Source organism: Benincasa hispida, chromosome 1 (assembly GCF_009727055.1).
Source record: "Benincasa hispida cultivar B227 chromosome 1, ASM972705v1, whole genome shotgun sequence".
Classification (NCBI taxonomy): Eukaryota; Viridiplantae; Streptophyta; class Magnoliopsida; order Cucurbitales; family Cucurbitaceae; genus Benincasa; species Benincasa hispida.
This window is the reverse complement of record NC_052349.1, coordinates 73,201,026-73,225,755: the sequence shown is the minus strand read 5'-3', so window position 1 is coordinate 73,225,755 and position 24,730 is coordinate 73,201,026. Positions and strand designations below refer to the sequence as shown.

The 24,730-nt window shown below is 32.2% G+C and overlaps 2 protein-coding genes across 2 annotated transcripts; both read right to left on the bottom strand.

The window, feature by feature from the left end:
• Nucleotides 1-288: 288 nt before the first annotated feature.
• On the bottom strand, nucleotides 289-7,673 carry LOC120092587 (dynamin-related protein 5A). The gene is made up of 16 exons (XM_039050724.1): nucleotides 7,355-7,673; nucleotides 6,741-6,804; nucleotides 6,549-6,656; nucleotides 5,118-5,219; nucleotides 4,673-4,723; nucleotides 4,501-4,562; nucleotides 4,014-4,104; nucleotides 3,785-3,849; nucleotides 3,384-3,578; nucleotides 3,148-3,267; nucleotides 2,894-2,964; nucleotides 2,564-2,789; nucleotides 2,027-2,077; nucleotides 1,197-1,425; nucleotides 865-1,004; nucleotides 289-775 (listed from the first exon to the last, which is right to left on the bottom strand). Exons 1-16 carry the CDS (start codon nucleotides 7,481-7,483, stop codon nucleotides 647-649), a joined length of 1,833 nt encoding a protein of 610 aa, XP_038906652.1. The 5' UTR covers nucleotides 7,484-7,673; the 3' UTR covers nucleotides 289-646.
• Nucleotides 7,674-9,658: 1,985 nt separating this feature from the next.
• On the bottom strand, nucleotides 9,659-14,154 carry LOC120092596 (UDP-glucose 4-epimerase GEPI48-like). The gene is made up of 9 exons (XM_039050736.1): nucleotides 13,757-14,154; nucleotides 13,177-13,226; nucleotides 12,589-12,724; nucleotides 12,090-12,191; nucleotides 11,736-11,963; nucleotides 11,488-11,566; nucleotides 10,910-10,992; nucleotides 10,342-10,433; nucleotides 9,659-9,941 (listed from the first exon to the last, which is right to left on the bottom strand). The coding sequence occupies exons 1-9, from the start codon at nucleotides 13,943-13,945 to the stop codon at nucleotides 9,851-9,853; spliced, it is 1,050 nt and encodes a 349-aa protein (XP_038906664.1). The 5' UTR covers nucleotides 13,946-14,154; the 3' UTR covers nucleotides 9,659-9,850.
• Between the last annotated feature and the right edge of the window lie 10,576 nt (nucleotides 14,155-24,730).

The following is a 24,730-nucleotide window of genomic DNA, read 5'->3' as shown; positions in this document are numbered from 1 at the left end:
CTTTGCCTTTTGTTAAAAAAAAAAAAAAAAAAAAAAAAACTATATTCTTATAAATATTATAGAATTACCCTTGAACATATAGGTTTCAAAACAACCATTATTGTAGAAATCCTTTTGAATGCTGTAAAACAAAAATATGAGTTGTCACACTGTTCTAAAATCTCAATTTTGGCCTCACAATCTGACAAGTTTCACTCCAAAAGTAGAAAAGGTCAAATGATCATATAACAAAATAGAACCTTTTAAAAGAATAGATCTTTTCAAAATAAATAGCAAAATTTAGGAGTATTTTCTTTAAAATAAATATCTATTTAATTATCTGTGCTCCAAAAGAGAAGATTCTCCTTTCTTTTTTTTTTTCCTCCCCACTCCAAGTAATTCAAAACAAGGAAAAAGAAACGCAGGTATTTCTTCATATAATATTTGTGTAATTGGTAATCTAGATATCGGTATCCATATCCACGAAGGGCGTCGAAGAAAGATGGCGAAAATCACTTCTTTATATAGCGTCGGAAAATGAATACAACAAAAATCAGCTTATCCAGCTAACCTTCTTCCCCGCAATGTATGAATGAAAGAATTGTGCTGCTGCCATCTTCGCTCCCAGATTCCAGATACAGAAGAAGATATTATACATGTAACAATCTTACTTTGACCAAGCAACTGTGTCGATTTCTGCTTGTGCACTTCTGTATAACTCGAGCCTCTTTGCTAGGGCAGAACGCCGCTCCATGATCGCTGGATCCTCGTTCAACAAAGATGATAGGCGCTTTTGCTGAAAGGGAAATAGCAAAAAATTTGTAACATGGGTAGAGAGGCAAACTTCGAAGGTTTGATCATATGGGAAGAGGGGAATTGTTTTACCTCTAGTTTTCCCAACTCGGTGAAAAAGTGGTCGAGGAGGCTTCTTTTGGCCTCTCGTACTTGACAATAAACAATAGACTTCGGAATCGAGTTCCGTAAGCTTGCACAAACCATATGGACATAAGATAGCACCGTTGTTCCTGTAATATGCCACAAGAAAATACATATCATTGATAGATTATACTAGATCCTCTAGAACATATTCAAGAGGCCAAGTTCCAAACAGGTAAATGTGACGAACTAGGCTGATTGTTAATCAAACATGTCTTGGATAAGAAGCACAGGAAGTAAATAAACGGTAAGATAGTCCAATAATACAGTTGAAAACCTACCGACACGCCTTAGATATGAGTCATTGTATCGGTCAAAAATTGAATGTGTAGGGTTGCCGCCCTTTTCAATATCTTGAGGTAGCTTCCGGAAGAAATCAACTGTCAGGTAACTGCACTCCATATCTACAAGCTGAAGTGATGCTTTCTTGCTTTGCTCCCTCATTCTTTCAAGTGACTCGATAGCTGCGTTTCCTACCTCCACTCTAAGACCAGGATACTGCTTTAATTCCTGAAAGCAGTGAAAGAACATTTATGCACAAGATTTTTTTTAAAAAAAACATAACCTTATAATTCAGAAACTGGGGATATTTTCATCAGTCTTGATTAAGTATTGCCAATTAATGTAGGAATGAAGATTGAAGAAGGCAGGCTTCATCTCTTAGGAAGCAGCTCAAATCAAATTTAAACAAGTTCTATAACTTCAAAGTTAAAATTTCACTAAACTAATAAATGTATCACAAAAAGTTCATTGAACATTTTGTGAAGCAGCTCAAATCAAATTTAAACAAGTTCTATAACTTCAAAGTTAAAATTTCACTAAACTAATAAATGTATCACAAAAAGTTCATCGAACATTGTTGGACCGTTTCTTCCATGAGTGAACAGTAGGGCTAAAAAAAAGTTCTTTTTTTTTTTTTTTTTCAAAGACAAAGCACGTCTCATGGACGAATATTTAGGTGCAAGAAGACAAATAATGTAAATGAATCAAATTCAATACAAAACTGTTTTAAGTTGGAGATCACCAAACCAGCTGCAGTGAATCATAACACTCTAAAAATGTGGAACGTGATTCTGATTAAGTGTAGCATATGTAAGATTCAAGAACATACTAGAGTTTCACCCATAGCTTTGTGAACCAGATCCTTCAATATGGCATGAACCTGAAATTAGTGAAAAAAAATATATATATATGAAGAATGATGAGTATCCAATAGATTCTTAAACAATGGCAGTGATCTCTATCTGATAATGAGAAAATACACTGAAGAATATATTATAATGCATCGGTGCTCAAGTAAAAAAGTGAAACACATGTAAACACGTTAATGCTAAAAATAAAAGTATGCTTGAAATGCAATAGTTGGTGACCGATCCATGGAGGAAAGATTTTAACAGGTAAGCAATAATCAAACAAAACTGATCAGTCTAAAATTCAGGTTTTAACAGGAAAGAAGAATTGTTGGATCAAAATCCTTGAAGCAGAGCCCAAGAACAATAAAATGCGCAAGTCAAAACCACCTTCTAACAGCTGAAAGTCTATATGGCAAATTTTCATCTCCCCCTCCCCCCCTCATGCGCCAATATTTCACAAAGTAAAGCATAAATTTCATGCATTCCAAAGTAATACCAAGTTGTTTTGTGCATACCGCATCAACACATGCCTCAGCTGGGCCTCTAATAGTAACTAAAGTAGATTCGATAAGACGGCGATATCCTTGCTCAGGAGCTATTAAATGAGGTTGATATCCATCAGCTTCAGTAATAAGCTTCTTTACATTTTCCATTGACAGTTGCCTATCAAACTGCAACCTCTTCAGAGCAGCAGGAAGTTGGTCATCAAAGACATTGTAAATTTTATCACCACCAGGACGCCTGTAAAGATATCAGGATATGAAATTGCTTAGAAAACATGACAAAAGTCATCAAGGAGGAAGCACCGCGTATTACAAAAGAAAACAAGGGGAACATAAACATACACGCCATCAAGGTGTTCTTTAAAATTCTGATCAAAAGCACGACAAATCTCCATAATCATGTATAGTTTTCCCTGCATTTAACAATAAAATGAACATAAGAGAAGGTAATTGAAGAAACATATATTAATATCCCCTCCAACCATCTTACCGAACCTAAAGCAGAACAAGTAAAACTAAAACAATAAAAATGAACCCTATTAGATAGGTTTAGAACCAACAGACTACAGACAGCCATTGAATTTCAAGGAACTTACTCCAGCATCATTTGCAACAGGCCTTCCAAGACGGCTTAGTTCAGATTCAAGTTCTGAAATGGTTTTGTTAATAAGGTTTTGAATGCCGGGGATTTTGGACTTGATTACCGTTTCAAGATGCTGAAATTAACATTGCAATTACAAGAAGTCAAAGATCAATAACCACAATATGCCACTTTACACAATTCCAAAAGGGGGAAAAAGAAGGAAATAGACAAAATAAATGGTAAGCATACCTTTGAAAGGACCTTTGCTAGATGCTCAGAGCCCATCCTATGGGCAAGGTGCTTGTATTCTTGAGTGCTAGCAAAATATTCACGCTCCCTACGCCTAGCTGCAATCATGTCAACATTTTTGTTGATGTCTGCTTGTGAACGATTCACAACACCAACCCAAGGAAACTTCAGCCTGTAAGCTTTGCCTTCCAATATCTTAGCAATGCAAAGAATGCGATTTAGAATACATGATACAATAGGTAAATACATATCCATCAAATCAGGGGAAAAAAAGATCCAAAATATCAATTCTCTGAAAAGGCAAAGACAAACCTTCTCAATTTTTAATTATTGTTCTTAGAAAGCGGCTTATATAATTATATTATTTTATGTTTGATGTAGAGGGAGTCAAAGAAACTTACATCAACAGCATCTGTTCCCTTATCCATGAGATCAATCTTCGTCAACACACCAAGAGTTCTCTCCCCTAAGAGAAAAATAGCAAAGGTTAAAATACCTTAAAATCAAATTTACTCCTTTGAAGAACACACTTGAGAAAATAACAATGAGAAAGAAATTAACATAGAGTATGCAAAATGCATTTCTTTTAGCAATGAATAGTGACAAATGGCTTGAAAGCATTGATGATACCAGTAGGATCAACTTCACGAGAGATTTTAATTGCATCAGATGTTGCCAAATCTTGATTGGCAGGTGAAATAGCAAGTATAATACAATTAGGCTGCATGAGAGCAAAGCAAATAAATTAATAAACAGAATGAAATTTAATCCTTTCTAACAATGGAAGTACAAACAAAGTTACAAAACACTTGCAGAAGTATCACAGATGGGGTTAAGGCATAAGTTTTTCCGCTAGAAAAAGGTAAAACAAAGCTAAGAGTTAGACGACTAATATCCCCAAAAAAGGAAAAGAAAAAAAAAGGAATCCAGATGGACTCAACTCATCCGATAGACTGTACAAGAAATAACCAAATCTCACTCAATTTCCTTCACACACAAAGGAGAGAGAGAGAGAGAGAGAAGGAAAAAAAGAAGCATATGAAAATTGATGTGGATGACGAGAGACTGTAATAGATGATTAAAATCAAAAGAGCACCCACTATTTGCCAAACCTTACCTTTTCAATATAGGACCGAACCATCATTTCAATTTCTTGAACAATACTCTCTGGTTGCCCCTCTGAATTTTGCAAGAGAATACATAAATTGTCACCATGTAATTGCTAAATTAACAAAATTAAACAATGGAACAAGGAGAATAAGAAAGCAGAATAAGCTGATGTGACTTACCGACAGCTACTTTCGTAAGCCCAGGAAGATCAATAAGTGTCAAGTTTACAACTGCCAAGATTTGAAAAATACAGAGAATATATGAGCGGATGCAAGGTGTATGAATGCTACATGTGTCAAATATGTGCAGTCAAAAAACATAGCAGCATTAGTATCCGCTAAATATTTCCAAGATGCATTTTCAAATCAATTTAGAAAATAAAAAATGGTTTTCAAAATAATTTCTCAAACTCTCCTAAATCTCAAAATACTATTCCAAGAAGGTCAAATCTCAACCATGCAACTTCATGAAGAAATATTAGAAAAAGTTATTTCTGCTAGACTGGAAGAACAAGTCTTCGACTAAAGAAAGTCAGTTAATCGTTAATATGAAAAAGAAAATTCATATATGCCACACAAGTGCAAAAGAGTATTAAAAAAATCAAAAATCAAACATTTGACCTACCATTGGGAGAATATATACTGAGATGAATTGGGACACTGGAAATTTGTTTAGAACGACCAGTCTCTCGATCCGTCTCATCTTGAATTTCCTTTCTGACAGCAACTGCAAAAATAGTTTGTGCAGTAAGAAAAAAAGTAAGATAAACAATCATTTATACATTTTTGCACCCTCATTCAAAAGTGTACACACAGAAACATAAGCCAACCACTTTGTCACCACAACTTGTTATCCAAGACTTTTGCTAAATCAAATCATAAAAACATGAAAATTCCGCAAATGCATTAAATCATCGATATCAAGAAATACATAAAATAGTACTCATGATCTTTTGCAAATGAATGAAACACAACCTTGCCGTCTATAAAGCACCAACACTTCTAAACTGGCGAAGTGTCAGTGTCAGACACCCACACGTCCGACACGCCAGATGGCATGTCCATTATTATCAATTTTTTTTTTAACCTTATGACACGTCAAGACACCAAGATATGCCTAGGACACGCTGGTGCACCAAGGACACTCCATATACCAAAATAATTAAAAATAATGAAACAAGACCAACGATAGACAACCTATTTAAGGGCCATTATAAGCCGATTAAAATTAACTGTTCAGCCCAACTTTTTCAAAATTTTAGAGTTTTTATACACTTTCTCCATATGAAGACACTTCACCCCCAAGAACTTAACCCACAACCTTTTTCAGAAAAATAAAAAACCCACTATGCTACCCGATTCTTCTTTCTAACTTCATCGACAAGGGTGACTTCAACTTCAAGACGCACGACCACGAACAACTTATGTGACTTTTCTTACAGTTTTTTTCTTTTCTCATTTCTGTTTTCTTTTTCCTTCCGTTTTTATTTTTCCCTTTTTTTCCACTTCTGTTTTTTCTTACTTTTCGTAAAATATATGTGTGCATATTTCACAATATGTCAAATTATGCAAAAATATATTTATTTTTGTAAAAAGAAAATAAAATAAATAATTTGTCTCCAATGTGTCGTATCCTACTTTTTTGTAAATTGACGTTTAACCATGTCTCGTATTCGTGCCGCGTGTCAATGTTCGTGCTTCTTAGGTTGCCGTCAGTCCCCACATAGAGAAGAATAGAAATCCATCACTCTACCATTTTCACATTACATGCATCAAGCCTGACTATTGTGGCTCAAACTTCCCCGATAATTTTTAAAAAGAGCTGCAATCTTTGTCAATGATTAATGATTCTATTGAACTTTCCCAAGAAGTTTAAAACTGAGCTGAGTGCTTAGTCTTCATAGTGCCGTTTTTTACTTAATGGTAAAATTTTGTTATATATGTATATATATATATATATATATACACACACATATATATATTGATAAATAAACATTTTCAAAAATAAAGTTCACAAAAAAAATGTGAAATATTATGTTAATATAAAGAAATTTACCAAAATCAGTAAATCTTTTCCTGGGAAGGTGGAGAAACTCTGCATACTCTCTGCTTCCTTCGTCACTTTTATGAAGTTGCAAGACAAGAGGTCGCCTAGTAACAATACCTGTAAAGCATTGTGCACTGTTTAGTCAAAAAGTGCAGTCTGCATATTTTACTCGTCGAAGAGTCCTAGTCATCCATTAATTACCAGATCCACGAGGTAAGAAATCCTTGCCGACAATGCTTTCCAACACTGAAGATTTTCCCGAACTCTGCGAGAGAGAAATAACGAGAAAGGTTATTTCTGCTTGGCTATGGCTAAGCGTAAGAGCTACAAAGCTCTCTCCAGTTAAATCAGCACATAGTAACAGAGAGGACGTCCAGTTGGTAGAAAATAAGATCATGGAGAAGCCTTATGCCATCAAGAATGTTCCGACACAAAAAACTTATCGCGGCGACACCGCGGTTGTACTTCAGTTTGGAAATTACCCAACGTCTATCTACCGAACAGAACTTTCGGCTAATCACACGGATCCACAGTACAAACTCGATTTCAAAATTAGACAACAAAATAATCTATTCACAAAATCCTCCATGTTTAATATTTGACTGAGCAACAAAAACCTCCGAACTAACGATTCAGGCAGTAAAAATCTTCATCCATTCCAAAAGAAAGTAAAGTATAAAGAAAGAGCAAGAAGATCTCAATCCCAGAACAGCACCATCAGCTCAGATCGCTAAACTAGTATTGACGAGACAGAAACAAGCACAGTTAGATGAAACAGTAAGGGAAAAAGAAGAAGAGAGAGATCGGAAACAGACTTGGCCACCGACGACGGCGATAGCCGGCAAGGAGTCCCAGAGTGTAGGCAATGCGCTAGCTTCGCCATGGTCACCAAGCGCCGTACAAGCCCTCTGAATTTTGTTAACGAGAGAGATCAGATTCTCCATTTTTAGCAATCAAAGATCCAAATCCGTCAAAGACAGTCAGATCAGATCGGTTTGATCCGACGACTACTCGAAGCAGCGACGATGTTCGAAAGAAATTCAAAATCCAAGATCTCCGGCTCAGAGAGAGAGAGAGAATCGGGTTTGAAGAAATTGGAAATGGAAATAGAAAATAGAGAGTGGCGGTGGAAAGCACACGGCTCCTCTTTTATACTTCAGAATTTGTAACGCACTCTATTTCATTTTTATTTATTTTTTTAGTTCATGCTCTCTTTATTCTCTTAGTACTATGTTTATTATGAAATGCAACATAGTTCAATTGACATATATTTTTTTTTTAAATATATCATAACTTAATTGAAATATATTTTTTTTAGTACATCATTTGAATCTTTTTAATCTGCATCGTATTAAGAAAATATTAATAAAATAAAGTATTGTGATTCAAACTAAAATTAATTTAAAATTTATAAATTTGTGTGGAATGTTCCTTTAAAATTTCAACCTAAAGTAATGTATTACTCTAACATTGTTAAACTTCCAAAGCTTAGAAGAAAAATGATGAATTTTATAAAAGTGCATCGAGATCAAAATAAAGTCAAATAAAAATGAAATTTTAAGAAAGCAATATTTGTCAAAATGAACATAGTCCATCCTACATCAAATATGTACTCTCCATCTCGAAATTTCAATCCCTCACATATTATTTAAAAAAACAATGTTTAGCGTAATTGAAGATTTTTCACATCAATTTAAAAAAACTCACTTTTCTATTATGTCTAATTTATAAAATCCATAAAAATGAGCAGCTTTACAGATTCAAACTTTTCATGTTTAAAAAAAAAAAATCCCTAACACTAAACCTTTGTCCACATTTGAGTTTCATTACTTTCCCTTTTACCTTTTTTAAGCTTAATTTTCAAAAATAAACATTAACTGTTATTGTTTTTTAAATTGTTGAACATTAAAATGATGAAGAATCTGGTAAAGAGAGATTAAGAAAACAACCACATTTATTATATTACAATTATTTTTTCAAGAATTCTCAAACCTTTTGATTTAGAGTTTATATCTTAATCAATTGAGTTATCTTCAAATTGAAGAAAACTATCAAACTGGTCAAAGCTAAAGAAACTCGATAAATGTTTGAAAGTGATTTTCTATAGTATTCAAAATCACTTCGAAACACACTTTTAATAATTTAAAATTAATCAAATATTTAATTTTACAGTTTAGGACAAAAATAACTCTTTAAATCACTCCCAGTCATGCTCTTCAGCACCATCAGAATTGATTTTGAGGTGTAAAGTGCAGAAGATTCAAAACTCTTTAAATTTCCAAACCGCAATGACCATGTGAAGCAAAGACAAAGACACAATTCAAATATTTTGAACCGTTGAAAGGGTCCACTCTCTTGAAAAATCCCTCTTCTCATGGAGATTGTCGCTTGGATTTAGCTTATTTTTAGACGCACAATCTTTGTTTGGCTTTATCTAAACTCATCATAATGCCTTTTTGTCATTACCAATTTACCATTTTTTTTTCCCATTCAAACTCATAGCTAATCTACACCATTTCAAATTCAAATTTCAACTATTCCACTCTCAACGGCCAGTTCATGCCCTTTTTTAGATCCCATCATTTAGTTCCATTGTCTAGCTTGTTTGTTACCGATTTAACGAACGCATCGCCCTCTCTTTTTGCCCTATTACTCCTGATCCGAAATACTCTTTTCTTTTTGGAGAAATCCAGTTGTATATGAGTCCAAAGGGAGGATAAGAAAAGGCTTAGAAGTCTTTCAAGAGCAAGTAACGCATAAACCGAAGACCGATCTTACAAACCTAGTGGTAATACCCGGTTTAAAGAGGAGGTTTGGCATTAAATCAGAATAAGCTGTTAATGAATTTCCTGAAGCAATATCCTGATTAGGCACCTCTTAAGGAAGTTAGTGAGTGACCTAGTAGTCGTAGGGCATGGGCGGGATAAGAAGTTAGGGAGAATACCGTAGCTCAGTTCAGTACTGCTTTACTAAAGCTTTTTCCCGATCAATTTAGAAACCATCAAACTCAACTCTGTCCCTGTTATAAGAAATGCAAACGTCCACGTGACGAAACTGACCAAAAACTTAACCAAATAATGGACTTGGAGCTAAACAAAAGCAACCAACATGTTCAGAACTGATAATAAAGAAGCAAAAGAGTTTTTTTTATTAAATAGGCTTCAAAACATCGATATCTCGTGATGATCAACGGATCATAACCAAGAGGTTTATATAACACAACATAAAATACATCTATGAGGAGAAGTAAAAGTAATGCAAAAGCGAGTAGGATAAGAGATGGCCTCAAGAGTTAGTATAAGTATAAGCCATTAGTTGGAGCTTGGAGATTCATAGCCATAAGGATTCTTGCTGGCCCAGTTCCACTGATCCCGGCACATCTCGTCGATTCCATATTTTGCTCTGCATTCACAAATGAAATTGTAAGATGATCTTTTCAATAACACCCAACTTTCAAGGAACATAACAAAACACAAAACTATCCTGGTCTCTGTTTTTGTTGTTTGGTTCAAGAAATGCAAACTAAATTTAACATTATATCATAACAGAACAAAACAATGAGCTTTGGTTATGAGAAAATGTGTTGTAAGTAAGTCCGATACAGCATTCTACATCTGCTCGACTGCGGAAAATAAATTGATAAAGTTGTAATTTCATCCAGTGTTTATGAAGGGCTAGTTAATACCAAGTTATGGCTGTGAAAGCAAGCTAAACCCACTTGACATGACATATAGGAAATAGCAGGTGGGGCGTAAATATATATAATCTATAAAGGAAACCATTAAAGAATAGGGAGACATACTTCCAGTTCAACTCCTTTTCTGCTTTGTGTGTCGATGCGTAGACAATTTCAGCATCACCGGGTCGGCGTGCAGACATCACAAGAGGAATTTTCTGGAACAGAGAAATTAACCAGTGAATTCAGGTGGGAGGTGAAGTAGAGCCATGATGGGGTAAAGAAACATTCAAAGACTTCAAAAGTTTTAGGGTTGTTCAAGTGGACAAGAACTAAATTAAGAGAGAAACTAGTTATTTTATTTGTGCTCGTGGTGGAAGTGTCAGTGAACGGTGATGACTCTGTTGTGGATGGGCGATAGGTTATTGAAGTTCCATCACCATCAGATTTCCCTTGGATCCATCCATACTTGGTAGTTGAATCACAGTAGCATCTCTAATCTGAAAACTGAAATCCTAGATACGAATCCCATTATTGTCATTTAAATTAAGCCTAGTTTACCATAATAAGAGGAAGGCACTGAAACCAGGAGCACATTACTCATAACTAAGAACACCCTTAATTCTAATTACTACCTATCCAAAGAGATCGAGTTTCTTGGTAACAAATGCAAATAAAATAGAGCCAAAAATACCTTTCCAGATGCCTTTTCAAAAGCTGCAACCATCTCCAAGACTGATGTACCCTTTCCAGTTCCCAAATTGTAAACTTCACAACCTATCATAACATATACTGCTCAAACTCTTGAATGATTTAATTTTAATTTGTCATTATTAGCTGTTGTGGTTACAAAAAAAGAAAATTCTTGAAAGAAGAAATCAGAGAGAGACAAGAAAATTTGAACACAATCAAATTGCCTCCTTATAAGCAAATAACAATTCAGTGCCCCAAACCTGTATTAATTTTAACAGGGCAGTTGCCAAAATTTTAGGCCACACAATAATGAACCTGGGACTTTTTTTTTCTTCTAAAACTCAAGACATTAATTACAAATTGGCCCTGTACATTACTCTCTCATCTAACGTAGGAACATGCCTTATTAGAGAGTTCACGATATTCTCACGGCATGATGAATGTTATTACTTATTAGAGCTCAAAATAGATATACAAACATCCTCCATAGTGGTTCTTGACATATAAATAAAAACTAAAAAATCAGGGAAATTTACTATCAACTACCAGAAGCAAAGAGCCTGAGAGTGAGTGTATTACCTATACCAGCCACATCTAACTTGCGCAATGCAGCAATGTGTCCATCAGCTAAATCAACAACATGAATATAATCGCGTACCTGCAAAGGATATTAGATCTTTTAATGATCATCTTTCTCCATAAATTTCACTTGTATACATTAGGAAGAGAAAATTATTGGAAGCCTCAGACTAAGCAAATCAGGAACAGCAAGAAAAACCACTAATCATCCAAACAACATGATTCTAGTGTTCCTATAATAAACTTACTCCGGTTCCATCTTTTGTTGAATAGTCGGTTCCAAAGACTGTCAAGGCAGGACGCCTGCCAACAGCAACTTGCTGCACGAAGGGCATGAGGTTGTTTGGGATTCCACGGGGATCCTCACCAATATAGCCACTGGGGTGAGCACCCACTGGATTGAAATATCTTAGCAATATGATTTTCCATTCAGAGTCTGAAAGGTAAATGTCACGGCAGATTTCTTCTATGAAAAGCTGAAAGCACAGCAACGGTGCAATAGTGAATTGATGAGAATTTCTTTCGTGTGATGGTCTACAGTTAGAATTTAGACATAATGAAAGATCGACTACAGTGCACATTAAATAAAAGGACTTCTATACCTTGGTTCGTCCATACGGGTTTGCTGCAGAAAGGGGGAATTCTTCTGTACATGGTACCTCCTTTGGCCAACCATAAACGGTGGCTGAAGATGAGAAGACAAGCTGAAATATCAAAATAATTACAAAAATAATTGTTCAGGAAATTTGGTCTTAAAATAACAAGAACATTAATCTGAATAATAAGAAACCAGAATAAAGAAAGAAAAGTCATGCTTTTCACTGTTTGTGGCACAGAGTTGCTACACCATTTAAATTTTGTGGACTATGCATGTTAGGGTAAGATCGAGGAATGCCCAAACTTTTTCCCTAAATAAAGCTAGAAATTGTTCTTGAACTAAAGGTACCAAACTTAAATCATAATTAATTTTACAGATGAGCAACTTAAATGTAAGAGAAAAGAAAAGGTCAACCTTGCATATTCAACAATAAACCCAGGAAACGTTTCTTTTCAGTTAATATCAATAGAACAATACTTTTACTAGCAATGACATAGGCATACCTTTTTACACCCATGGGCCGCCATGACTTCCAATAAAGTAATTGTTCCAACTAAGTTGTTGTCATAGTAAAGCAATGGTTTCTGTACACTTTCACCAACTGCTTTCAACCCAGCAAAGTGAATAACAGCATCAAATCTGCAATGAAGATTAGTCGACTGAGAATTACAAAGGCTCACTAACCATGTCAAAATATATAAACAGTTGAACACTATTATTCAAATCAAATACAAATAGAAAAATTTACTTCCTGTAGATGGAATTAAAAGATTGTTCTAATAATAACTTGTCAATCAATATGATTGCCTAAACGATCAAAGTGCTGAATTCTATCAAATTATAGGGTGATAGGAGATTATATAAGATCCCAAATTAATCTTAGCATGGAAGCTTACTTGTGTGCCTCACTTGTACACGGGTGGAGCCCCCTCGGCATCTTTTTTACCAATTTACTTAATCAAAAAAAGAATAAAAGCTTCCATTTAACATCGATTCGAGACCTAAATTGTGGGCAGTAGGGATGTTAACTAAATGAATCTCTATTTTCCTATCCAACAAAAGAACTGTTCAAGAGCAGAGCAAGTCCTTACGGTGTTGAAGCAAACACCTTGTCCAAAGCCCGTTTGTCCCTGAGGTCCAGCTAGAGTAAAAGAAAATTACAATTCTTATCAAACCAATTCAGAAACACATGTATATACATCATTATGCAATGTTTTGCAGAATATGACAGCAATTCTAATTTAGATAGAAGTCAGGAATGATCAAACAAACATTTCAGTAACAGAGAAGATGATTCGTCCCAATTTCGAAAAGTAGCTTCAAATATTACTAATACTTCATAACTGAGAGTGAAAAAAAAGTACAGCAACAAAGATGGAAGAAAATCAGAAATCCCCAAAAGCATAAGAAAAAAATGATAAACAAATAACGTCATTGAAATAATCATATTATTTAATAAAACAGCAGAAGAAATTGGAAACAGCAAGAAGATGAGAGCAAAACAGAAATTCGAAAAGCTGAATCAGTTGAAGCGGAAACAGAAAGGAAAACATAATTAATTAACGACCAACGCATGAAATCAAAACAAAACAAAACGAGAAAAATGAAGATCGGTTTCAGGAGTAAACATGAAGAAATTTTTTTTAAGAAAATCAGAAGCGAAACGGAAACCTTATGAAACGAAAGGTTTTTGCCGAGATCGCCGGCGAGCTCCTTGACCCGACGAACAGCAATTTCAGAGGAATTGTCCAAATTATCAACGACGACGGTCCGGTAACCGCCAAGAAGGAGCTGAAGAACAGTGTGGCTTCCAATGTAGCCAGCGCCGCCAGTGACAAGAATAGCTTTCGCCATAACCATACAAGAGAATGAAGAAGAAGAAGAAGAATTAACCAAAAGGACTGAAAGAACAGAGTATTGAAATCGCTGAAGAAGAAAGGTTTGGAAATGGAGAACAAATTTATACAAATTGAAGCTAAACTGAACTGAATGAGAATATAAGAAAAAAAAAAACAAAAAAAAAGTTCTTGTTTTTTAATTTCCCCCCTTTTTCTTTTTCCCTTTTTTTCCCCTTCTTTCTAAAAGGTTCCTTTTATATATATATATATATATAAAAAAAAAAAAAAAAAAAAAAAAGTAACGTGGAAGGGGTGGTGTTGACATTGTACCCCACAGTCACGAGAATCTACGATGAACATTAAAATATCTGCCCATATTGATAAATTAATAGGCTCAATATCGTAATATCGCTCTAAACATTGATATTTTACTATATTGGTAAATAAATTCACTCATTTTTTTATATTCACCTATTAATTTCAGTATAAAAATTTGTAACTTATTTTGAAAAAGCAACTTCATTATTTATTTAAATTGATTTTATCGATTTTTTATTGATAGAAATATCATATTAAATTAAAAATGTAAAATTAAAATTTCAATATAACAACATTGATATTTTAATTTTTTTTATCATTCATGTTTATTTAATTTTGGAGATTAGAATATATGTTAAATTACAAATTTAAGCCTTAAATTTTCAAATTTTATTACATAGCCAATGGATTTTTCTTTATCAACGTCTATGAACTTTAAAAAGTAAGGTTTTTTTTTTTTATTTCTAAATTTTAGAGAACGGATCACTTTATTTCTTAGATTTCAAAACTTGAACGAAAAGGAAAATATGTCCTTGTTCTTTCTTAGGCTAGTGAGAAAATTATAATTGAGTATTTTCTAAATTTTGGGTACTTGATTGTCCAATTTTGAAATCTATAGATCAAATTACCACAAACTTCAAATATTAGAGATCAAGAACATAACTTATCCAAAAAAATATCTAATAAATCTATAAACTTTTAATTTTGTGTCTAATTGATTATTGAACTTTAAAATGTCTAATAAATTCTTTAACTTTTAATTTCATGTAAATAAGTTTTGATATTCCAATTTTGCATCTATTACTAATAGATTTTGGACTTATTCAATACATTTTTTTTAAAAAAATCACGAACATTGAAACGAAATTGAAAATTTAATGTCTAGCTAGATATAAAATTTAGAGAATTGTTGATTTTGAAAACGGTTAAACATAGAAGAGAGCTATTAGATACAGAATTAAATATTTAAAGATGTATAAGACAAAACTAAATGTTAAGAGATCTAGTAGATATCTTTGAAAGCTCTTTGACCTATTATTTATATAAAGTTTGGAACTAAATATGTATTTTAACTCAATTCTTTCTTTCAAAGAAACATGTATGAGTGAATATTCGAACATTTGACCTATGGTCAAAAGTATATGTATTAACTTTTTTTTTTTTTTTACAATATATGAGATAGGGGACTAAAATTCATATCTCAATTTTTTTTTTCTTTTTTTTTTTTTGGTATAACAACAGCAAAGATGATGGATTGAAACTCAAACCTTGAGATTGATAGTACAAATTCATGTGTCATGTGTATTAACTAGTTGAAATATTCTCAAATGGACTATTTTCTTTCTCATTTGATTATCCTAAATTGGACCATGACTATCATCATTATCATTTTTTTAGTTCAACAACTGCAATAATAGAGGATCAAACTATCCATCTTTGAAATGAATATTATTATTTTATCTACAGAACGAACCACTTTTTTTTTGCTTTTCTCATAGTAAATATCTTGAGTTCTTGCATGAAGTAGTAAAAAAAAAAAAAAAAGGAAAGAAGAAAAAGAAAAACAATGGTTGGTGTGGAGGTAATTTTGGATGTATAACATCAACATAAACAGATAAAAGTTCTTCTCATAATCAAAATGAATAGAGTAAATATAGAAAAGTGTTACACGTTGCTCAAACATTATCTATTTCTTTTCATGATAAAGTACTAATTACCAATGGTTTGTCAAAACGAGCATAATTGAACAGCCATAAAATTTGTACAATCAACCTTGAAGTTAAAAGTTCAATTACCTCACTCGAAGTTAAATATAAATGGATGATTTGATGTTCTATTTTTCTCTTTTATGTCATTGATTATTGTAATAATAATGACATAATCTCTTTTGTTTGGTACAAACAAACAAAAGTCCAAACAAACAACTCATATTGATTAGTTCTTCCAAGCACTTTTGGAATATTAAACATTAGTAGATAAGGTACATTGAATATTAACCTCATCTCACCAAACTTTTTCCCTATACTTTGCCTTTTATGAAATTAAATGTATAAGAAATAATATATGTGAAAAATTAAAAGGTAAATACATTATCTTCCATTTTATGTAATTGTACGTGGAAGAATTTGAACCGTTTGATTTTTTTAATGGTTTTGAAACTCTTTTCTTTTTCCTTTGAATGGTATTATAAGATCAAAAGAATGGAATAAGCCTTGAAGATTCCATTTGAATGTTTTTTTTTTTTTTTAAATAAATTTCATCTTATAAATGATATCTTCATATGCATCAAGGTAATTAATAACATATTATTACTAATACATTTTCATATGCTCCGTCCCCAATTCTGTTCCCAATTAAATTTTTATTTCTTTAAATGGGGATGGGTCCGTGTGGAAAATCCCATCCTCGTCCCCTGTCTCGTTGTCAACCCTATAAACTACACCTTAACCCTCGATTGATGGAGATAAAACTATCTTTCTAAATTAAAGAACAACCTGAGATGATGTCAAAATTGCTAAAACATGAACAGATTTAATGTCGTCCATGAGGATATGACAAAAAAAAGATACAAATAACAAAATTTTGACAAAAATAATGTTCTCAACGAAAAGGTCAATCTCAAAGAAAGATCGTTTTTGTGCTACAAGTTTATCACCTCGAAAGCATTGGATTGTTCCCATCCCACCCCCGCTGAAATCTAGTTGTTTGTTGTTTTTTATCCATCCACACATTAACCTTTTTAATTCTACTTGGATGGATGGATGGATAAAACATTTTTATGATAAAATTTAAATTATATTTTAAATCAAGGATCTAATTGAAGTTCGTCGTTTTCTCTCAGAAAATTGTGATATATGGAATACAAAATAAGCAGGGTAATGAAAAATGGCATAATTGGCAGGATATTTGTTTGTTCTCCATTTTATAATATCTTTGTTTAAAAAACAATTCTCACGGTTTCTAAGTTTGATTCCTCTATATTTAAATCTTTAAATTTTTAAATCTATCCATTTTTTAAAATTGTTATCTAATTCGTTATTACACTAGGAGTTTGATCTTTTATACTTTACCAAATGAATTTTATGTATTGACAATTACAAAACAAATGGGAATCAGAAGATGGGGTGAATAGGATCAACAACACATACAAATTTTCAAAACAATTAAAGAAGAAAGAAGATTGGAAAATTACCCGAAATAATACTATCAAGTTTTCACTTTTCAAAACTAATACATTTTTGGAAAACTCGTTAGAAAAACAATCAATAAATTAGAAAATTGTGATACACACTATCAAGTATATATCACAATATGTGTAGTATATATCAAGTTTTTATTTTGGGCCTTAAGATTTGAAAAATTAAGTAATATTTGATATAAAATATGGAAAGATTACACGGTATTTATAAAAATTGATAGAGAAAGCCCAAAAAAATTGATAAGTTAGAAAACGTTAAATTTTTATGTAAATCTCAGTGGTCGATTTCGAGCAAGATGGACTGAGAAAAACTATTGTAGCAAGTTTTCAAAAAAATGCTAGTTTTGAAAAATGAAAATTTGAATGCTATTTCTAACAATTTTCCAAGGAGATTCTCATCTTTCGATGGAAATGTGATCTCTCCACCAAATTTGTTCCCCATCAGGGTTTTACCAAGTAGTGGAACTCATCGATAGTATGAGGGTGTTTGGCTCACCAACATGAGTTGAGTTGAGTTGGTATAATATACCAATTCAATGTTTGGCCCACCAACTTTAAATGTTGTTGGAGTTGTGTTGGTATATTTTACCAACTCATCCCAACTCTCCCTTCATCCAAAGTTTTCAATGGCTCCACCATTGGCTACTATCGGTGACTGTTGCTGTCACACTCCAAGAACTAACTTCAAGCTCCGACAATCACCTTTAATGACAACTCTGATGACTAATTCTAGGTTCCGACAACCACCTCTAATTACAACTCTTGCGACCAACTCCAAGCCCCAACAATCTTTGCGCGACCAACTCTGACAACCAATTCCGGACTACAGCAACCACCTTCAATGACAACTCTGGTGACCCAACTTCAACGACCACCTTCGTGCGACTGACTTCGACGATCACCTCGACTCTAACGACCAATTTCATGCTCCGAAAACCACCTTTGGTAACAAACACTAATGACCAACTCTGATAACCACTTTCGTAGGCTTCGATAACCATCTCCAACTACAAACTTCGATAAAAATCACCTTCGATGACCATCTTCGAGAAAACAAATAGATGACTAACTCAGGACTTCGACAACTACCTTCGACGATAAAATCCAACAACCAAATCTAATACCATCTTTTGCAGCTAACTACGGACTCCGAGAACCACCTCCAATTGTAAATTCTAGCGAAAATCATCTTCAATGATCAACTTCGACGACCACCTTTGCACGACCAACTCCAGGCTCAGTAAACCACCTCCGACCACCTTCATGCAACTGACTTCAAGCTCCAATAACCACATCCGACTACAAACTCCAGTAAAATCATATTCAAAAATCATCTTCGACAATCACTTCCGACTATTATAAGACTGATGACTATTAAAGTATGTTTGTAGGGTTGTTGATTATATAAATAATCGTATTTTGTGCAATTTTATATGTAAAATTTGTAAAATATATTTTTATTTAATTAAATTCACATATCAAATGAGTGTTCATAATATTTAGATGAAAAGTATGTAACGTATAACAAAAAAACCATCCAATGAAGATTTTTTCTTAGAACATTTTCTAGCAAAAATTAGTAAAAATTAAAGATTTGTTCTCTGATGATTCTCCAAATTTGGAGGAATTGAAAGTGAAATTGTAGAAGAAATATGATGACATTCCATTGACTACTAAGATTATAGGAGAAATTCAATTAAAAAGATTTCATGACAGTAAAAATACAAAGTAACAACATGAAAAAGAAGATGGTAATGACATTCATGGAGAAAAATTAGAAATCAAAAGTTTTGATTTCTCTTTAGTTTCTCATTTTATTTAAGATATTTCTACAAGATATATAATGGGTTAATTGTTGTTCATTACCCACGATAGAAAAAAGAAAGAAAATCTTTAAAAATTAAAAGAAAAAAAATTGTCGTCCATATTTTATTCGAACAAAAATGAGTATAATTATTAAATAAAAAAAAGTTTCAAAACAAAAATAGTAATCATAAAAGAAGATTATTTAGAATTTAAAAAACTGCAACAAATACCCCAACCATATGAACCCAACTTTGTATCCCAAACACAAACATATAAACTCAGACCAAATGACTCTGCATTTCAAATATAAATATATGAACTCTAGACATGTTATCTTAATTCAGTGTCTCAATCAGTGAAGAGGATGAACTTTTCAAATGGTGGTTGTGAATGTATGATGGATGAAAAGGTTTCAAAATGAGGGATTTCAAATGTGGAGGGTTTTGGTTCTACAGGGAAGTAGATGGAGAGAGGTTTGCTTTACGAAGTTTCTTCAAGGTATGTTTACATAAACACATTTACATTTTGCATGTAACCCATTATATTTGTTCAATCATTCATAAGTTACTGTTTTTTAAGTCTCATGCCATGACAAATGTTAATTTTGATAGAAATTTATTTCACCAAAATTTAAACTTTTAATTTTGGAGAGAGCAATGCTACCTCTTCATCCACATAAATAAGTTTCCAAATTCTCAAAGTTCCACTTTGACAAAAGAAAGTTTATGAACTCTCCAAACCTTTAATTTCTATTTTCTTTTAAAAATTTTAATCTCTCTAATAAAAGACTATTCGTAACATTTTGAAAATGATTTTGAGCCCAAGAAAAACAAAATTATATGTATTTAATTTATTTTGTGAAATGATGTTGTAGGTAATAATATTTTATGTTGGGATGTATATCCTAAAACCTCATAATTGTACGTTATTTGAATCGATGGTTGATTAGTTTTATATGCAATAATCCATTAAACAAAGATCCAAAATCATCTTATGTAACTTAAACATGTACGTGGAAACATACAAGTAGATCATATTTAAGTGATGATTTAAATGGTTTGTAGTATATGGATAAGGTTAGGTGTCTTATCCTGATAACTTTACAAATACGACCTGCTTTGTAGTTGTTACAATTGTTGTAAAGTGCTACAAATTATCTAATTATGATAATTCACGTAGAGACATGTGAGCGAGGGTATCCTATACAAAGAGTTTGTATAAGATCGGACCATAAAATACAGTCTCTCTTTATAACATTGTTGCTAGAAGAGACTTACATTTCACCAAGATGACCATAGGTGACTTGACCTGAATCCTGAGTGAGTTGTAAACTCCTGCCTACGAGGCCGATCTTTTGCTTTGTATAGGTGAGAGTGGTCACATTCATCGACTCAATAAGTCTACCATTCTGGAGATTCATCTGATTGGGGATCTGGGAACACAACTACACAAAAAGGATTTCACTCCTTCCCCATTGTTAGGGTAAGTAAATAAATTGCTCCCTTAAGGATTGATTCTAGAACTTGAATAATGAGGCGTCTCACCTTCTCCGAGCCTAAAAACAGGTTCAGTTATTGTTGGACTATGACTAATTGTTCATTAGAGGGATCAATGGTACCTAAGAACTTGGATGTAACTACAAGGGTAAAATAGGAATTTGACCCAGTTGTACTTACGAGCAATTTGTGAAGGTTCTACATACTATTGATTAGTTATATCCAATGAACACATAAATATATCTATAGTGCGAAGAGTGCAAATGTCGGATGGAGTGACCGTCAGTTAATGAAGGTTGATTAAGTTGGTTAAATAGTTTAATTAATTAATCAAGTATCATTGAAGTTTCAATCAATAGGTCCATAAGGTTCCCTTATTAGCTCGATAAGGACTAATGAGAATCAAATTAATTTTGCTTTAATTTAAATTATTCAAATTAATTGTATAAGATACAATTAAATAATGTATAATTTATGTTCATATATTATGAGAGAGATAGCTATTTGGATATGTTTCAAATATTTATTATATGAATGAAACTCATATAAAAACTATATGTTAAAATTTAATGTGAATATTATTCATATTAAATATATATAGTTTTATGAGAGAAATGATTATTTGAATATAATTCAAATATTAATCATATGAATATGATTCATATAGAAACTATATGTTAAAATTAATGCGAATATGATTCATATTAAAACTATATAGTTTGATGAGAGAGGTTGTTATTTGAACTTGATTCAAATATTAATTTATATGAGTGTGATCTACATAAAAGCTATAAGTTATATTAAATGTGATGTAACATATAACTTAACATTAATATATTGAGTTAGTTAATATATGTATATATATATATTATAAATTAGTTAATATATATATATATATATATATTATTAAAATTCAAATTGTTTTGAATTTGAATTTTAAAAGCCAAAAGGGGAGGAAGTTATAACTCTCCCAACCTCTCAAATATGTGAAATAGAAGAGAGAGAAGATCATCATCTTTCTCATCTCAGCCTCTCTTTGATTTTCTCTCAACCAGAGATCTCAAAAAGATCACACTCTCTCTTATCACAAAAATCGATCATTAAAAGCCCACAACCCTCTAATGATTATCGTTCTTGAGAATAACAAGGAAGGTTTCGTGGCGGTATCTCCTTCCTTGTTACTATGTTCGTGGTGTCGAGTTCATGAGATCAGAAGAAGAAGACGTGCTATGGAGAGGAAGCGAAAAGACGATACTTCAAGGATATGTGATATCCTTTCCCTTCTTTTAGTAGCAACATGTGTAGGTCTTTGTTTATCCTTAGTTTCCGTCACTCTATATTTTGAATGTTCTGTAAAACAAATCTAGAGACAACAACATTCAATTGTTGCCGAAAATTTCAATCCCTTCATATTAGACATTTATTAAAAGATGAAAGGCAAAATAATGAAATAAAGATTATCCCCTCATATATATCATATCATAGGTTTAATTTACATCCTCCTCTTTATTCATCCTTTATTGTTTCCATTAGTCATTTTTGTCATATGAATTATGAACTATACAATTTTAAAAAAGAAAACAACCCTAATTCTTTTTTGGAAAGAAAGAAGAAAAAGTAGTTGTTTAAACAAAAATTAGAGAAAAATTGTTTTTTTCTTATACAATTAGAAGGATTCAGATAAATCAAATTGGTTTTGCCAATCCAAACATTAGTGCACAAAGGAAAAGAAGTCAATTTTGGTCACATTACCAATAGTCAATGCTAAGAAAAAAAAATCAAATTGGTCTCCATATATAAATGCCATGGACTATATAAATACGGGTTTAATAAAACATAATCAAACCAAGTATAGTTCAATTGACATTTAAATGTGACAAGATTTATGGTCCAAATCTCCATACCTCAATTGTACTAATATATATATATAAATAATAACTTAAGTATATGACGAAATCCCTAAGAATATGAAATCAATTTTTTTTCAATGTTATCATATTCAAAAGCCACTTAGGTAGAAATACTTGCTCAAATCTTCTCAAAATATACATTATAATAAATCACCACACCATCAAAAACAATTTCTAGTATTGTCTACTACTTCATAATTTGACACATCATTAAGGGGTAGTTTGGGGTGCTGACGAAATCTCTAAGAATATGAAATCAATTTTTTTTCAATGTTATCATATTCCAAAGCCACTTAGGTAGAAATACTTGCTCAAATCTTCCCATAATATACATTATAATAAATCACCACACCATCAAAAACAATTTCTAGTATTTATCTACTACTTCATAATTTGGCACATCATTAAGAGGCTGGGGTACTGAGATGATATAAAATGTGGGGAGTTCTGATGTCTGGAGAGTTTCGATGTCCGTGTTTGGATGTGCAGAGTTGTTATGTCTGAGTTGATATTTCGGTGTTTGGGTGTATAAAGGTTTTTATGTTTGAATTCATATGTCTGTGTTTGGGTATGCAGACTTGTTATGTCAATGTTATCTGATTTAGTTTTTGTACTCTATAATAATTTGTCTGCATGAATACTATTTTTTTAAAAAAATCTTAGAATCCAATTATTGTATCTATCTTATTTAGAATAAGACATTAATTGCATTTTTTTCTTCTTTCCAATCTCAAGATATGATTTACAGTTCAATTTTATATTAAAATAATTAAATTTATATTAAAATAATTAAAAATGATTACAGTGCTAATTTATATTAAAATAATTAAAATTATTGTATTAATTATTGAAATTTATTAAGTCTAAGTAATATATTTATATTTATTAATTAATTAAACTATATTTTTATTGTCCAATCTTCCAAAAACAAAATCTCACACTTTTGCAAGGTAACTTAGGTAACTTCAATATTAAGAAACATGTAAACATTAAAAATAAACGAAGCTAATGCAAATACTCACAAAAAAATTTAAAAATTAATAACACCAAAAAATGTCAAGCAGTCCATGTAATATATCCATTATATAAGTAACATGGCAAAATTAAAATATAACTGAAATGGAATATAAGGGAATACAAAAAAAAAAGTAACACACAACCTCAAACTAATTAAATATTTCATATTAGTTTGGGCTGTATAACAAAACAATAAAAAGAAGTTAGAAAAAAATCTGAAATACTTATAATGTAAGAAGAGAACTAGTTCGAATAAAGAAGTACCTATGTTACTTCTATGAAATATGGATGGAGTCCACGGGTTGCCAAATCAAAATACAATGAGGCACCCTACCACCCACTAAACAACCAAAAGTTAGAAACTTAATAATATGAAAATAATATAACCAAACATTAGAAAGTAGAGAAGGAGAAACCGAAGTTAAGCAACCTACCGGATTGACAAAATAAATCTTGGACAATGGAGTCTCTCAGCAAATAGAGAAGAACCAACGTTGTTATTAAGGAAAAGTGAAGGGAGAGAGGTGGTGGTTGAACATTAATAACAACCCCAACAAATATTTTTTTAAAAAAAGTGTGACCAGCCTCGGAATATTAAGTTTACATCATGAATGAACTCAAATCCAATTAATAAATTGGTTAAGTTATTAATGAAGTGGTTGAATGGGTAGTGAAAATATGCAAGTGGAATAAAATTAACAAACAATCAGAATGGTCATAAATAAAATCAACAAACAATCAGAACGATCATTACTAAAATTGGTAGATAATTTAATAAATGAGGTAACTAATAATGCATAATATTGAAAACGTGTAAAATACGCGAGTATGATCAAGTATGATCGAGCACGATCGAGTATGAACAACCACGATCGAATATGATCTAAAGGAGTAATATAACATGCAACGGAAGAATTCAGAATCAATAAGCACTTAAACTATATTTAATTTGAGTTTTAAACATGCTATTCATATGACATTCATAAGAGGGTTTGAAACATATTACCTTTGAAGACCTCTTCCACGAATTCAGCAAAATTTCACCAAGATTGATCTTGATT

Excerpts from the sequence above, each read along its gene's own strand:
- LOC120092587 (XM_039050724.1), bottom strand. The coding sequence starts at position 7,483 with ATGGAGAATCTGATCTCTCTCGTTAACAAAATTCAGAGGGCTTGTACG. Across the intron at positions 3,850-4,013 it reads TCGTGAAGTTGATCCTACTG|GGGAGAGAACTCTTGGTGTG; the intron begins GTATCATCAATG and ends TTTTTCTCTTAG. Across the intron at positions 2,965-3,147 it reads CTGTTGCAAATGATGCTGGA|GGAAAACTATACATGATTAT; the intron begins GTAAGTTCCTTG and ends TGTTAAATGCAG.
- LOC120092596 (XM_039050736.1), bottom strand. The coding sequence starts at position 13,945 with ATGGTTATGGCGAAAGCTATTCTTGTCACTGGCGGCGCTGGCTACATT. Across the intron at positions 11,567-11,735 it reads CAACAAAAGATGGAACCGGA|GTACGCGATTATATTCATGT; the intron begins GTAAGTTTATTA and ends TATCCTTTGCAG. Across the intron at positions 10,993-11,487 it reads GTTAGATGTGGCTGGTATAG|GTTGTGAAGTTTACAATTTG; the intron begins GTAATACACTCA and ends ATGTTATGATAG.